This window comes from Cloeon dipterum, chromosome X, assembly GCF_949628265.1.
Source record: "Cloeon dipterum chromosome X, ieCloDipt1.1, whole genome shotgun sequence".
Lineage (NCBI taxonomy): Eukaryota > Metazoa > Arthropoda > Insecta > Ephemeroptera > Baetidae > Cloeon > Cloeon dipterum.
In genome coordinates, this window is record NC_088790.1 from 17,465,090 (window position 1) to 17,481,529 (window position 16,440).

Sequence of the window (16,440 nt, forward strand, 5' to 3'; positions counted from 1 at the left end):
ATGGGCGCGTTGACAATTTATTCGCGTGTTTCGCCGCACAAGAGAGTGTGTGTTATTATATTTATGCCATTGTGCAGCAGTCGTCGCGTATCGACCTAATGGCTCATTATCTTGGACGGCACCACCCTGCCGCCATCGATTTTCACTTATTTCGGAGTTGTGAACGCTCAGTCAGTTTCTCTCTCCGAGCGTTCTTGCATAATGCTTCGGTCTGCAGTCTCCCAAAGCACTACTTAACTGCAGAAAACTAGACAGCGATTATGAGAATTAAATTCCGCTTGCAGCAGTTGCACTTTAAAAGGTAACTGTTTTCGTTTGCAAAGTCTGCCCAAAGTGATATATAAACTGAAGCACGGCTCTCGATTACGTTCTATAAATTTAAATAAAATTTCATCTCCCTTGATGCTCATAAGAATCAGCTCCAAAAGGCTTTAATCAACAGTCATTATACATTTTTAATATCCAATTCAATTCAAAATCGCTCCTTCATTTCATTAGTCAGAATATTCACAATTATATTTGCGAGCTCCATTGAACATGAATTCCAATTCAAAATTTTTTTGGAAGTTCAGTAGTCCAGTCGAATTTGAAATTCCTATTACACGAGCGGGACAAGAAACACAGCACGGCCGCTTGAAATTCAATGAGCCGGCCGTTTTTTGTGCGGCCCAAAGGTGTAAGTTGCTGTTTGGCTGGCGTTGCTGCTGAGCCATGTAATTAGTGGCACCTGGCATTCCGTAGAAACTGCATACCTTTGCCGCCGCCGCCGTTGCTGCCCACCGTATTTATTTTTAATATAAAAACGCCGGCGGCCACCACCGCTGGAACACATTTCCCAGCAGACGAAAGAAAAGTGCGCGGTGCGAGGGTTGAACCGATTTATTAATTTCGCTCGCTGCAAAAATCTGCAATTGTAATGCCTGTTGCCGGTGCCTGACTACGCATACATAATTCATCGATCAAATTGAATGTGGCTTTAACTCTGCCGGAATGCCAAATTGCGTCTCGGGAATGAATTCGTTTCGATCGCGCAAATTTGTGTGTGTTCCGCCTGTGAATTAAATTTCCGCATTTATGAATACAAAATCGATCGAAACACAAACATAAAGAGATTTTTTTACATCCTTTCGCTTGGAACTTCTATCATCTCAATCAGCACCAATTACACGTTTACGTTTCGATCAATTAAAAGCAGACAGCAGAGAGAAAGAGAGTTTAGCAACAAAGTTAGCCGTGCACATTCATACATACAAAAGGCGAGGAAGAACAAAGTGCGCGAAACAAACGAGCACTGCAGAGTCGCTCGCTGAAAGTTGTGCAGCATTGCAGTTGGCATTAAATTTGCACTTTTCTAGTCGCTGCTAATTGCGATCGCAAGGCAATAATGTAATGGCGCCGCCGAGCGGAATAACAAGCGGCGAAAAAAGCGGCGCTCAGGGATCGTAAAATCTTTTAACTTGTTACTGCTGCTGCTCAAGTTGCCGGCTGAGTAATATAATTAAAGGAGACGTTTCATGCGCGCAGAATAATTTCATACCAGATTAAAACTAACTATCTCGTGCTCTCGGGCAGAGAGTACGAGGGCAAGCAATGCGGTATTGCACCCCAGATAATTCTCCGACAGCCTAGCTCCCAGGGGCGGGGGCAAAAATTGCGTCGAGTGCCGCATAGCTCCAGGAAACCGAGACACTGTATACTGTACACCCTACACTCACAGAAATGGTTATTTTCGTCTCCTCTCTCGTTGCCTTATTTTTTGCTAATTGCCTTAGTGCTTAATAGAAATTGCAGCTCCACTTGTATTCAGGTCGTGATACCATCGTAAAAAGGTCTTTGGCACAGACTGGGGCTTTTTTTTCGACAATTCTTACCCGTCTGAACATTAGTCATAAACGAAAGTCGGCAGTTGGACCTTTTTGCTTCATCGTAGAAAGGATTTTTGCAACTTTTAACGTCTTGACGTTTTCAGTGTTTGAAAAAGGGCTTTAAATTAAAAAAAAAATCGACGAAGCTAAACAAATATCAGAGTCACTTAACGTAACGACCCACGAAGAAGATTCCTTTTTGAAATTGAAAACTTAAGTGACGCGTGGATACCTCACAATCGTTGTCAAAACATAAAAGAGGCCCATTTTGCTCGGTTTCTTATAGACAAATTAATCATTTGATAACAAAAAAGCTCGATTTCGGCCGAAAAGGTAGAGCAATTATCCGCTGGATTGTTCTCTGGCAGCTTTTGTCGGAGAGAAAGAAAGGACAGGTGCGCGTCCACGTTCCGTCGATCATTACAAAAGGGAGGAGGAATGGAGCGAGAGAGGGAACGAAACGAAAAACACGCATCAGTACGCATCAGGTCGATTTTTTCCCTCCTCCTCCAGCCGCCGCGCACTCACACACACACGAAAAACACCCAGAGGGTTATTATTCGAGAGGAGCAACGCAATCAAGACCGCCGACACCATTGGCGTGAACACAAACGCTGTTGGCTGAATTTATACTTTATAATAAAGAAAGGGGCCTCGCTCGCTCGCTGCTCTCGCTGCCTGCCGGCGCGTAATGGATAAAATCCTGCCGAAAACGAGCGGCGGAGGCAGCAGGTAAGGCGATTAATTATACCTCACGGCTGTGAAAGGAACTTCATTAGGCCTCAAAGTCCGTCCGGCCGTCCGTTCGTTATTTATATACGCAGCGCCCGATGCACAATGGCAATAATCATAATTATAATCGAGTCCCCACTGACTGGCTGTAAATTTTAATTGTTGCTAAATTGGCTCGGATGAAGAGATTAAGTCTGATCGGCGCGCAGGGGGATTGGTGTTAATGAATTGGATGGAAATTCGGTCCTGCTGCAGGCGAACGGCTCTGCACCACATTGCTTGCAAATCGACTAAACATAATGAAAATTCAAGAAATGAGACTTGGCAGAATTATTGCTTTTAATTAAATTCTGACTCACAGCCTCTTTCCTGTTTCCTCGTATTCACTTTTAAAATTCCTCCTCGCAGTTTGTACTGGAACGAGGATTCCTAGTACGCCATTCTCCGGCACTTTCCCACTTTTTATCACTAAATACACCATAGTTGTTGGCAGCGCATAATGAAATTTAATATAAATTTTCACGTCGACCAGATCGGTATCAGCGGCACATACTCTTCCTTCATTTCGCGGAAATTGCGGCCACCGGTGATTTACTGCACACAGTCGCTTCTGAGAAAGTGTCCGCCGGGCGAAAAAAAAGAGAACAAAACAGGTGAGAGCGAGACGCGGGAAACCAGTTAGAGGCCTTGTTTACGATCCAATTACAGCGGAAAATAGTGAGATGAGCAATCAAGGCAACGTAGGCGTCCAATAGGCCGAATATGTCGCATTCCGTGATTGCAGTGCTCAGATTCCGGCGTCAGTAATGAGGCCATTCATCCCTTTGTTGCCTTTTCATTACGCCCGTCAACGCAATCACGCCGGCTAAAAAGCCGCGAGAGTCGGTCTCGGGTGAAATAATAACAAAAATTGCGCTCTGAACAACCCTTTCCATCGAGAGCGCCTCCTGTTTTTGTAGCTGCGCACTTTCTCCCTGATCGAAAACCCGAGGGACGGAGATGGAAAAATTAATTGAAAACTCAAACATGCAGTCGAGTGGGCGAAAGTCTACTAATTGAACCGACCGATCGAAACCCGAGTTTGTGGTTGTGCACCCTCGCGCTGAATGTGTTTTCGTTCCCATCGCTGAGTGCAAAACTAAGGGTTCTCATCAAAAGAACGTTGAAAAATCATATGAAGTGATTTCAGAAAAAATTTGAGCTATTTTTGGGTACTCGCACGCAGGTGAAGAGGCGATTGAAGGACGTCCGAGAATTTTAAAACACACTCAATCTTGTCGCTATATCCTCGCAAATTTTTTATCAAAGGCGTCAGCAGTGAAAAAGTAGCAAATATTCTCGTACAAGCAAAAGCACTTTTGATTTTGTGAGTGTGAGACCAATAAATCTCTTCTTTCTTTCAACTCGGATCCATCAGCTCGAGACCGAGGTCGGTGGCAAAGGTCAACGTTTGTAAGAGAAGTGTCCGGCACAGGCAGGCTTGTCCCGATCAGGTGGCAGCCCAAGGCCGACACCAAAGTAAATAGAGTCCTTTTGTCTGCTTGCACAATGAACTAGCATTTCGGCGATAAAGCGGCAGGTCCGTAATGCATCCACGTCCGTTCTCTCTCTCTCTCTCTCTCTCTCTCTCTCTCTCTCTCTCTCTCTCTCTCTCTCTCTCTCTCTCTCTCTCTCTCTCTCTCTCTCTCTCTCTCTCACACACACACACACACACACACACACACACACACACACACACACACACTGCCTATTAACGATAATGTACGGTACGGCGGGGCGGGGCGGGTTATCTCGCTGCACTGGAGAGCACGCGCCGACACAAAACAGACCCCTGCTCTCGCGCTTTAAAATTAGGAAGTCCACTTTAGAGCCGTTAATTATTGAACTTTTCAAAATTTCATAGGGCAGGAATTTGAGCCGCTTCCTCCCTCCTCCCTCCTCCCTCCCTTTCTCTCTCTCTCTCTCTCCGACTTGTTTATTCATACAAAGAGGTGGTCGTTATAGGTGCCGTTATTGTGGCCCGGGGATCCGAAACCCTCATTGCTGCAATCTCATCAATTTCTAATGCCCTCTTCAGCAGTAGTGTCCCCGCCTCCACCCAAATTTCACGCTCATAATCGGTACACGAAGGGTTCGAAATTTAAGCGCTTTACAGATATTGAAAAACCACCACGGGATTTTAGCACAGGATTTTTGTTAGTAAACTGCAGAGGCGAAAAATCAATAGATGTAAAAGATGGGAGAAAAGGTTTTGGCAAACGCGTCCACTTGATTGCACACGCCCTTACAAGAAACAGATCAGATTTTTCGGGAGGGCGCATTGCATAAACATGTGCACGAGCGGAGATAAGATGCAAGATCCATAAAATCCGCCCATGAGAGCGCAGAGAAGAAAGAACGAGCGCCGTCAGACTGCGAGAGAGAGAGAGAGAGAGAGAGAGAGAGAGAGAGAGAGAGAGAGAGAGAGAGAGATTCTAGCAAAAAGCAGCTCACCTTAATGTACGGGTAATGTTGATATTGAAATATGGCTGCCATAAAACGATGCGAGTTCATTACCGACGCGGCGTTTTTACTCGCTAGATCGGCCATGGGGGAGAATATATTTTGCCAGTATCATCCCCCGCGCGCTCAGTGCCATGGACCAGAATAATCCGAGGCGTGGACTGCATAAAAAGGGCACTGCCGTGTATATATATGGATTTTTCTTTCCACCTTGGCCGGCCGTAAAACGAGATGACGCTGCCAAGGTGGACGCTGAAACAATGGCTGCAACGCTGGCTTTGCGTGTATTGATTTCGAATTTCGCACTGCCGTCCAACTGGAAAATCGACTCGTCGTTTCTTTGCATTCGAATTAAAACTCCTAAGTGATAAAAACGATGTGAATAAGTGTGGAATTAAAAATAGCTAATGAACAATTGACAGACTCCGTCTACCATACTGTAAATAAATATTTCTGTCTCCTGTGCATATGAACAAGCACAAGCCGATAATTGACTGGGTTTATTTAGTTAAAAATAAATATATAGACTGCTATAGCATTCATATATGAATTCACATTTCTGTATCTCTCCCATAGTTGTCAATGGTGCATGGTAGTGCGTTCTTTGGGAGCAAATTTTTCTCCCTGGGAGTCCCGCTCCCGAAAAAATGTTTCCTGTTACCGGAATTTCCTGGTGCCCTTACCAAATATTTTTCCCGGGAATTCCCGCTCCCGATTCTTATTTCCCGATTTTTCCCGCTCCCGATTTCCCGCCAAAAATTTTAAAATTGAAATTAGACACCATGTGCGTTGATAACTTAATTCTTAGCTCGCATATTTACAAATACAAACTTACTACATGCTCTTTTATTTTCCGTGTTGAAGTTGAAAATTATACTTTGGGTTGATTTAAAAATTCACTGAGGCAATTTTTACTGGGCCATGTTAAATACCACGTTGCAAATAAAATTCAGTGTTTGTAAAAATGCAGAGATTACTCAAACAAAACCTAAAAGAATGCATTTTATATTGATCAAGAACTACTCTTTCGACTCTTTTAAGTTGCGATAATCATCACACGTCAATGAAAGAAAATTCTGTAACATTTTTAGTAATATTGGATGACAGAAAAGAAATATTGCAGCTTGTACTCCGCAAATTGAAATTAGGACAGTTAATAAAGTTATCAAACCTTGAAAAATATCTAATATACAAAACATTCCTAACAATTTTTTTTAATCATTTTATGAAAATTATAAGCTAGTTGTGAAATATGAATTTTGACTAGGTTACCGGGAATTCCCGCTCCCGGAAAAACTTTCCCACTCCCGTCCCGACCGTGGTTCCCTTCCAAAAATTTGGCTCCTGGCACCGGGAATTCCCGGGAGATTCCGGGAGTCCTGATACATTCCCGTCCCGGCGAACGCACTAGTGCATGGCTTGATTTAATCCGAACGAAAACAAAATGAGTTTTCTAATCGCCTTGAACAGATATCCTTTTTGGAACCTGCTTAAAATTTAGAAACAAATTAGTCTGACTGCAATGATTGTAACATCCCACAATGCTTTAAACTGATTTGCTGTTCATTAGTTCAGTTTAGCTATATCAATATAATTTCCCCACCTGCGATTTTAAATTAGATTTTGAGTCTCTTTTAATAATAAAAAAATCAAATAAACTTCCCAGCCTGTCTCCAGCGTCAAAGACTCAGAAATTGCAATTTTGTGTTCTTCTGTTGCCAACGTCTTGAATAAAATTGGGGCAGCTAGAATCTATTTGTATTTCAAGATGGAGCAGAAAGAGAGATCTCATTCTGATGCAATGCTATTTCCAATTACAATTCTTTTCGGAGTATATGTAAATGCAGTTTCTTGCAATACACTGAAATGACTGATTTAGTAACATTAGTAACAAGCCCTGCAGGATGCCAAAGTACTGTTTGAAGTAATAAAAGTGATGCCATATCAGCAGTCCTATGTTGTGTGGGACGAGTGCACCCGCAGCAGCAGCAGCAGCAGTGGTGGCGGCAGACTTTCCACTCTAATAGAGACACAATTCCATTTTTATGGCGGAGCTCACACAAAGAGCTTTTCCATTCGAATATAAAAGTCCCCATGTGCAGTCCATGTGTATGTATTATTTGCTCTAACAATTGACGCGGCGCAGCTTTTGTGTCAGCATGATATATCCAAACACGAAAAATAATGGCACTGGGGGTTGGTCGCGATGCATCGCTTGCATGCGCCCGGCCATAAATCAACACGCCAATGCAGTTCCTCTTTTTTCAATCATAACGGCGGGCATACTTTGGGGTTAGACAATATGCTCCCACTCGCGCAATCGATAGTCGCGCACTATAAAAGCGGCAGCGTGTGTTTAGCCTCTTTTTTATAGGAACGCGCTGCCGATAATCGCTCGACGACAAACTTTGCCACGATCATTCTCAAATGTGTTTTCTGCCCGCTGATTTGGCAGCAGCGGCCATGAATGCCATGCCGATTCGGGAAACGCGTGAAATGAAATGGAATTGATAAGCGTCGACGCGTGGGAAACTTTTCGGGTTGTTTCTGTTTGCTGCTGTCTGTGTTCATTTGTTGAACAAACTCAGCGTTTGTCATGAATTTGTTCTGGTGGATTGAAAGCGACGTCGGAATAATAAAATTTAAAGATTCAAGATGTATTACATCCTGCTGTTGTGTACATTTTCTTACTATCAAAGTTCTATCAATTTCTTGAGTAAAAATATGGCAAGTAAATATTTTTTGTATAATAAATCAGAACGTTATTAAACTGAAGCTATTCCATTTCAACCCGTTCGCAGATTGAGAATAATGTTGGAACAAATTGGGAAAATACATTTTAGTTGAGGGTGGAAATTGTTCATTGATTGCTCTGTCAAAATGTGATACTTTTAAAAACTGTGCAATCAATTTTAACCATAATGTTAGGGCTTAGTTCTTATTCTGTGTTCTGAAAAAAACTTTCACTCATTGTTTTGAAGATAAATTCCTCATACCATCTTCCTAAGTCATGGAAAGAGGCAAGATAATGACAAAATTTCATATTAGGTTGAGATTGATAAAAAAAACGTTGAACGTCTGAGGTATTTAGAGTAACATGGTTTTTTATTTGAAAAGAGGAATGATATTTTCCAATTTTATTAAATTGTTCACATATTTAATTTTTTGTATTTCTGAATGTGTTATACTCTCTTGGTTGCGCAGCAGAACCAAAATGCGGCTTTGCTTGGAAAAATGCGCTAAAGCCACATTGAAATATAGAAGAATAAAAGTTATTTGGAAATGAATGATCACCCTATTCAAGGAACGTCGCACTGGTGGCCTACATCCAAAATAAATCGCGTTTTGGCGTGCGTCAAGGAACTTTTGCATGGCAATCGATAATTGATTGAGCGTGCGTCTGGCGTCGATTTTGCCGCCCACTTCCTATGCATCATCATACAAAAGGGTGACTTGCTGAAAGAGCCGATTCAGCATTTCATTTTTTACAACGATCAGAATGGAAAAGTCCATTTCGTCGCTCGTGTGCGGCGCTGCTCATGACTAATTACAATTGGCTCGTAATGCAGTGCCCTTTGTGTGCTTTTATATAAATTACAACCGGCATTAGCATAATCCATTTTCAAAAGTGGAGCGTCACACAGGATTACTGCACGTGTACGTTGCTATCATATCATCGCCGCATCCACACAATGAAAATGCAATTCTCTCGAAAGTTGACAACGAGCCGGTGAGCGTGTACCACCCGACGGATCAAGTGCGCCATGCATGTTTTATGACGCTTTTATACTGTTCTAGTAGCGCATGCTTATAAATTTTGCAATTTATTATTTGGCTAGACTTGTCGGTATGCATCGCTGCAGGGACGTGAAAGACACCAAAAAATCTGTTTCTCGAAAATTTAACTTTTTGTTATAATTATTTAAAGAAATGTTTCCTATATATTGGAAAACAGTCAAATCAGGTTTGGAGAATTTGAAATCTTAAAATTCAATGAATTTCATTCCCTAAACCAAAAAAGCTGCACTGTTGAAATAAAGGGTATATTTAAGAAATGTTGCTAGTCTTTGACATTCTGCTGCAATCTTAAGCTTGACGACGTGAACTAACAAGCAAAGCGTAACACATGTATATTACAAACAAATTCTAAGAGTTAAGAAAGATGCACAGAGAAAACGACACTTTAACACTGTTTGGCAACTTAAGAATGTTAGCCAAGCACCACAAGTTCAAAAAAAGTGTTGCATTTAAATTTTGCTGCATCATACTATGAATTTTTTCTGGTCCAACGCCAATTTTTCACGTCCCCGTCACTCATCTCTGTCCTTCGTTGCACGTTGCATATACATGGACGTGTACGTAGCCCGTGTTTATAAAATAATGAAGCAAGCGTATATATAGTGCAGCGCCCGTGGCACTTCTCATTACAAATGGTTATGTGATGTGCGGCGCACGAGCTTGTGCAAATTATTGGATGAGCTCGGTGTGCCGTGTGTCACTCCGCCCGTGATAAATTGAGAAAAGTTGGACGAGGGCTGCGCGCTCGTTAAATATGCGCATTTTTCCCGGGCAAATCTTGCGGAATATCAAAAGAGAGGAGCGGAAAAGCGGGCGGCTGGGCGCTTTTGTGCTGCTCCGCCGGGCAAAAAAGTCAGCTCGGCAGTCAATCAAAACCATACACCGGTTTTTCTGGAAGCGAGCAGCAGTCTTCCGCGGTTTCTATGCACTTCACTCGCAAGCCGTGTGCAACAATCAGACGCTTGGTTCGGAATTCCGTCAAAGTGTCCTTCTCTCTCGCTCTCGCTACCTCAGCTCTATGTGTTTGTTCGCTCGCTTTGATCAAAGTCTGCTGAATTCCCGTGGAAGTATGAAGCGATGCACGCGGTACCGAGTTGTGAAAACTCCCCTCGGATGTGCGACTCTGTATGCAAATGCATGATGAAAGCGGCAGTTCAAACATCTTTCTTTGCTATTCTCTCCTCGACAGCGGTATTCACGTACATGTGCTTATGTACTCCCACGCGCGCGCCCATCTAATAGGCGGCCATGTGTATATCGGAGAACCCTTTTGTCGATTATTGTCGATAACGACCTCCTTTGCTCGCCGACAAGGGTGTGCCCCCTCCGAGTCGATGGACGCCAATTTCACTTCGAATTAAGCACGGCCGGTTATTATAGAAAAATCATCATTGTGCTCGGACAAGTGGAAATACGTGCAAAAAAGTGGACGCGGAGAGGCGCAGAGTGCGTCCACTTTCGATATTGCGATCGATCAAATCGGAAAAGATTTTTCAAAATGTATTTAAACTATAGGGTCAGCAGAGTTTCTGCAACAAAGGAAGTAAATCCTATTTGAACGAGGCCGTTTGTTAAAAGCTTTTTTTGCCGGGCTCTTTTTTTGCCGCTCGAAACACAATTAGCGAATGCGCGCATCGCTTTGGCGAGCAATTCCCCGATGAATGGCGCAGTTTGCGCCTCTCTGCGAAAGGGTCCCGGCTCGGCAGCGCCGTCCATGCATGTTAGATTAAACCCTTTATTATTCAACTATCTAACCAACTAACCAGGCAGCTAACCAACGAACCGGCCATCCGAATGTACTTAATCATCGTGGTCGTTGTCGTGAGTATTATCTGATGTGCAGCACATGGAAGAGGGTCGATACCACCGCGTGTACTCGTCGAGCTAATAATGCCCGGCCCGAAAGGCTGCATTGTGCACGTCCATTTTTGCGCCGAATTGATTCGAGCCTAATTAGCAGATCGGCGCGATCACGCGGTGAGCAAATCGATATTTTTCGAAACCGCCACCGCCGTGCGTGTGGTTTCTATTGACAGGCCGAGATGGGAAAAGGCGGGGGCGTAGGAGCAGCAACCCTCGAGCGATTCCGGAAAATTTACGTCAACATCCGAAAACCTTGGCGCGGGGAAAAATTGTCGCCGACGCAAATTGCGATCTTCGACGTCTAGCGGATGAAAGCGGCGCTCTCGGATTTCAATTACTTTGCAGCTCAGGCAAATCCGCAAAGCTGGCTATATGGCTGGCTTCGGCAACGGCGGCGGCGCTCGAGGGGGAGTTTGATCAAACTGGCTGCGAACGTCAACTAGCTGGTTGTCTTTGCCGCGGCGGTTGTTAGCACTGCACACACCCCGGTTCATCCGCCCGCGGGCTTGTCATTTTCAGAACAACACCATCCCGCTACAATTTATAGCCTATCAAAATGCAAATCCCACCTACCGCTCCTCGAGAAACTAAGTGTGTCTTGCTCATCCCCCGAGCTGTGCCGCACGCACGATGACTCGGGGCCTAATTTATTATACGGCTCCTCGTCACCTGCCCAACTGCTTCCGTGCCAAAACTTTCCTCTTCCGCCGCCCATAAAGCACCGGCCCGAGTGAAAAAAGAGGTGCAAAAAGCGACTGCAACACATGCGCCTCGCTCGCTCCAAAAACTGCGTGAGTGTTTTTATTGTGTGTTTGGCTTGCGAATTTCTAGGGATATGTTGGAGTATCGTGGGATCCCTTAAAATCTCGTTTTCTGTTTCGCTCGAAGCGTGGAGCCCTTTGCGCGCGACCTGTTTTCGTGCTCACCCGCTCGCAATCGATATTTCGGGGGCGAAATTTGTGTCGGCGCAAAAGATTGATGTTCCGCAGCGCCGGCCAAATTGCCGAACTTGGCTTTAAATGCCAAGAAAAAGCGGCAGCGGTGCCGCCAGGAACCGGGCCGAATATTTCACCGGGTGAATCGCCTGCCAAAAAGCCAGTCCCCAAACGCTGATAAACTTTAAAGGTATCGAGAATTGGCAAATCTCGCGCCGCCGCGCTTCAAAGCGATTTTTTCCCTTCGATCTCACTTGCATGCGGGCGATCGGGAAATCCTTTTTATACTTTGAGCACAGCAAAAGGGCTCCTCTATCCTGCTCGATTAAGTCTGAAGTTATGCGCGCTCAAGTTTTCCAACTGCATGCATCTCTCTTCTCTGTTTACCAAGAAGTTCATTATGCGGACGAAACGGAATTGCATCACTGGAAATCGAGTCAGGGGCAAAGTTTGGTTCACACGCTCGCACGAGACAGCAACATTATTATCCCAAGTCAAACAAGGGCGGCGCAAGTCGTCAGCCTCAATTAATTATTGCAGCCCCATTCTCCGCCCGAGTGCAAGTTTTTCAACTAATTAAGACTTGAAGGAGCTGCTCAACTTTGATACGAGTAGTTTTCATTACCCTGTCTATAATATTATAACACCCCGGCGAGCGTAAATAATTATCAGCGCGTGTATGTAGTACCCCCTTGGCAAATTGCATGCCGGCCATCAGCACGTACACATGCTGCAGCACTTTTTCTGCGTCCACAACAAACTCGTCGCCTCCTAAGGAGATGCGACGAGGGAGGGAAAAGGGGTCAATATTTCTTGAACTATTATTGAAACACTTGTGCATCTAATTTTTTACAACAAGCATAGAAAGCATGGAAAGCATAGATAATATTTTTTTCTGTTCACTCCCGCAAATTTTCCGTTCAGAAAATTGATGCTTTTTTCAGATTCAAAAATTTCTAATTTTTTTGGTGCTTGAGAATGCTTTCCGTAGCAAGTGCGATTACCTCCAATAAATATTGAATTGCTAAAAAAAGCCACAATATTTAAAAACAAAATATTATAATTAAATAAAACCAATAAGGGCACTGGTCACGAAGACAAAGCCTTGGTCTGATCAAAAAATATTAATTTTGTACTTTTTTTGAGAGAATAAGTGATTAAAATTCCAAGATATTTTGGCGTTGGATCATTGCAAACACCCTGAATAAATCATTTTATAATTTTGACGAGCACATATATGTCTCTTTTCCCTTTGTGAGAAATCATTAATACGTTATCTGCCCACTCTGTCCACCAAGTGCATGGCTGGAACGCATTTACAGACGTGGACAAATCCAACCATAATTAGCACAAAAACATAGTACACGCTCAAATACACAGCACCGTTATTCCGGCACGGGTGGCTTATCATGCCACTGTTTCAAAACACGAGATAAGCGAACACGCGTGGATGGAGATCAGAAGGGGCAGCTTGGAGCGTCGGAGCGCGGTTCTCCCTGCGAGGTCGCTCGCTGCCGGGTTCATATCGAGTGGCAGTAAAGAAAAGGCTGCTGCTATTTAGCCGAGCTGGGCAAGCACCGCGCGATTTACACACTGCCGGCGAGTTATGCGCCTTGGCTGTGTTTGTCTTGCATGTACACACACACACTCACGTACATAAATAAGATTGCTTATCGCACGAGTAATTTACAATATATGCGTGCCCACATATATGAGCCGTCTGGAGCTTTCGTGTTTCGCCGTTTGTTTCTGACCCAGAGTGGCTTAATTATAACCCCATTACCCAAATTGGGCGCCGACCGAAGCGACGACTTCATTTGTTCCTGCGAGAGGAGAAAGTCGTTTGCTTTTAATTATCGCAATATCTTTTAGCTGATCGCGTTACAGGTGACTCGTTCAAATGAAGCCTAAAAAACTCATGATTTCGTCGAGCGTCTTCCATTTCACGATATTTACCGCGACGGACGCATTTTAATTTACGCAAAAGGTGCTACTGCGGGTCTGTAGAAGGACAGACCGTGAAGAGGCTTTCAGTTCGGCCCAAATAGCGTGCGCGCATCAACAAAAATATGTCATTAAATTTGCATCAAAATTAGCAATTTGCACGGCTGTAGCGGGCCCGTGAAATGCGTAAGACGTGAAAAAGGGAGTGTACGCGTTTCACTGCTTTCGTCCGGCGAGCAGGTATTTCGCAATTTGCCGGCTTATTGTGCGCTGGCCGGCTTCATTATTTATTATCGCGCGGCGGCACATTATTACTGCGTGTGCGGATTTATTCCAGCAAAGTACCATACACACGCTAATACGCGAGTATTGTGCATTTGAATAGAGAGGCACTGTTAGCCGGGCCGCGATTATTTATTATTTTCGCCGTTGCTGCAGTGATATATCGGAGGAAAATTTGCATACGCCATTTGCGCTCCATTCACGCTCGGATCAGATTTATTGCGGACCGACCGACCGAGCGTCCAACCGACTCTCTGGCACTTCCAGTTGATTCTTGCCAGCCAAATTAATCGCCACTGGCAGCACTAGCTTCAATTTATCTCCTTTCGCTCGCTTCGTTACGTTTCAATTCCGATTCCCCAAATTCGGACGCGAAATATCACTTTGAAAAATTAAACACTGTCTCAGGGTGTTTACATTCCATTCCTGCGACACTTTTGAGCAAAGTTTATTCTTGAGAAAGTTCCTTCACGAAAGCCAAACTGCTTTCTGCTCGACAAAACGAGATGACGTGCATTTTGTTTTTATATAGTGCGTGTGTAGTGCGCGATGGCAAAGTTTTGGCAAAAGAAAAAGTTGAAACGCAGTATCGTGTTGATCTTTAAAGCTGCCACTGCGAAAAGAAAACTTTTTTTGAAAAGAGCGCATAGAACAACTTTATTTCCCTTTTAGCGCGGGGCAAGAGAAAGATTTGGCCGCTCTGATAAAAAATTCAAAGCAAATAGCCTAGACAAAATGCGGGAAAGTCAACTGCGAACCATTTTATTCGTTTTTGCCTCGGACGTGCGTGGAGAAAGAAGAGGAATTCCCTCTTTCTCTGACTCTCAAGCGCGGCGAAAATATCACATGCCGTGAGGAAATTCGCAGGCGCAAATCTAGCAGCCGCAACTTTTGGGGGCAACTTTGAAACAAATTCGTGACGCTTTAACTCGACGGTGGCGGAGGCTCTCTGGAGATGGAAAACGAAGCATGAAAAAGCGGGACGCCGCTCATGAACTGAATAACAATGAGACGGCAGACGCAGCATGGAGATCAAAACTAGCACATACTTTTTATTTCCCGCCTCTCTTTTGCCCCGGTGGACCGTCTAGAAAATATTTGCTTCAGAATCGAATTGGGTCGAAAGGGCGAATGTTTGGGAATCTGAAAAATCTACTCACAATCACTAGAAATGGCTTCTTGGCTTGATTGTTGAGGGTGGGAATACACCAAACTGGATAAAAAATTAAAACTTTGAATTTCAACTTCAATGGAATTGACTAATATTAAAATATTCGAAAAACTGAATACACACAAATATTTTACAAAAAATAAAAATTCTCTCTTTTCCAATTCAAAAGAAGACAAGAAGCACTGAAGATGGGGCTTTACTCGTGAAAATTAAGAATGTCATGCCCACTCAGCAATCAACATTCCATTCAGAGTTATGCCTTTATGACATGCACCTTTCTGCAATTTTAAAGTTGGACTTCACAGTTCACAGCCGGCATCTAAGTGCTGTATTCACGGAAAAGCGGCTCTTTGCTGAGCTCTAATCAGCATTCAGTCCCATTGTTTTCCTTTTGCGTTGTGACATCGCTTCAACTCGATCTCTCGCAGTAGTCCGCCCGTTCCGTTTAAAGTTCAAACCAGGATAAAATTTTGGGACGGCCACCGGAGCAATTCAGAAAAATGGCTCTTTAATAAAAATAAACGGCGGCGAGACGATAGTCTGATATTTTGGACCGTTCGTTCGTTCGTTGGTTGGGAGGACGGGGAGGAGATGGCTGGTCGTGGCCGGCGGCGATCGGGGCCGCGCAGATTCGAGGAGATAATAATGCCGGAGCAGCAAATGGCTCCGACACTCGCGCCCGCTATTATTAGGAGTCACTCACTTCACTGGCGATACTTATCTCCATTTCGCTCTCGCGGTCGGCGTGCGCGCCCCTGCCTTAATTAACTGAATTTTCCTATTCAGTCTTCAGCTGCCGCGCCGGCGAACGGGAGGAACCTGGCACAAGTCCTAATTAATCCTCTCCCTTAGCGTGTTTTTATTATTTTTACTTTTCATGCCATGCTCACCAAACTCGTTTCTTTGTTGCAGAACGGGCGAAGTACGACGTGGCCTACGAGTGCGAGGGCTCCATACTGACCATCAACTGTCCCGAGGGCCAGCACATCAACCTGATCCGAGCCAATTACGGCCGATTTTCAATAACACTCTGCAACGACAATGGAAACACCGACTGGAGCGTCAACTGCATGTCGTCGCGCTCCTTGCGCGTGCTCTACACCAAGTGAGTCCAAGTCACCCTTATTTCCTCAATTTTTTCTTTCGCCTCTGATCATTCGCGCGCCGACAATGGCACCATGACAATTGAGCGAAAATCGGGGAATTATCGCTAGATTTGCTGCCATTGCCGACGCGGTTCGTGCCTTTCAGGACGGTTTGGATGGACTGGGAGTGACGCATTGAATTAGAAAATATCGAAAATATGATCGCAAATTTTGTAAAATTTAACATTGCGTCTTTCCAATCA

General features: G+C 44.2%; 1 protein-coding gene across 8 annotated transcripts in view; it reads left to right on the top strand.

Annotated features, from left to right (window-relative positions):
* Positions 1-16,440, top strand: part of Cirl (Calcium-independent receptor for alpha-latrotoxin) — a 65,572-nt gene that overhangs the window by 38,059 nt on the left and 11,073 nt on the right. For all 8 annotated transcript variants that reach the window (XM_065495871.1, XM_065495876.1, XM_065495873.1 and 5 more), the window contains one exon: positions 16,005-16,197. In XM_065495871.1, coding sequence (XP_065351943.1) covers positions 16,005-16,197 — 193 coding nt within the window. The remainder of the gene's footprint in view (positions 1-16,004; positions 16,198-16,440) is intronic.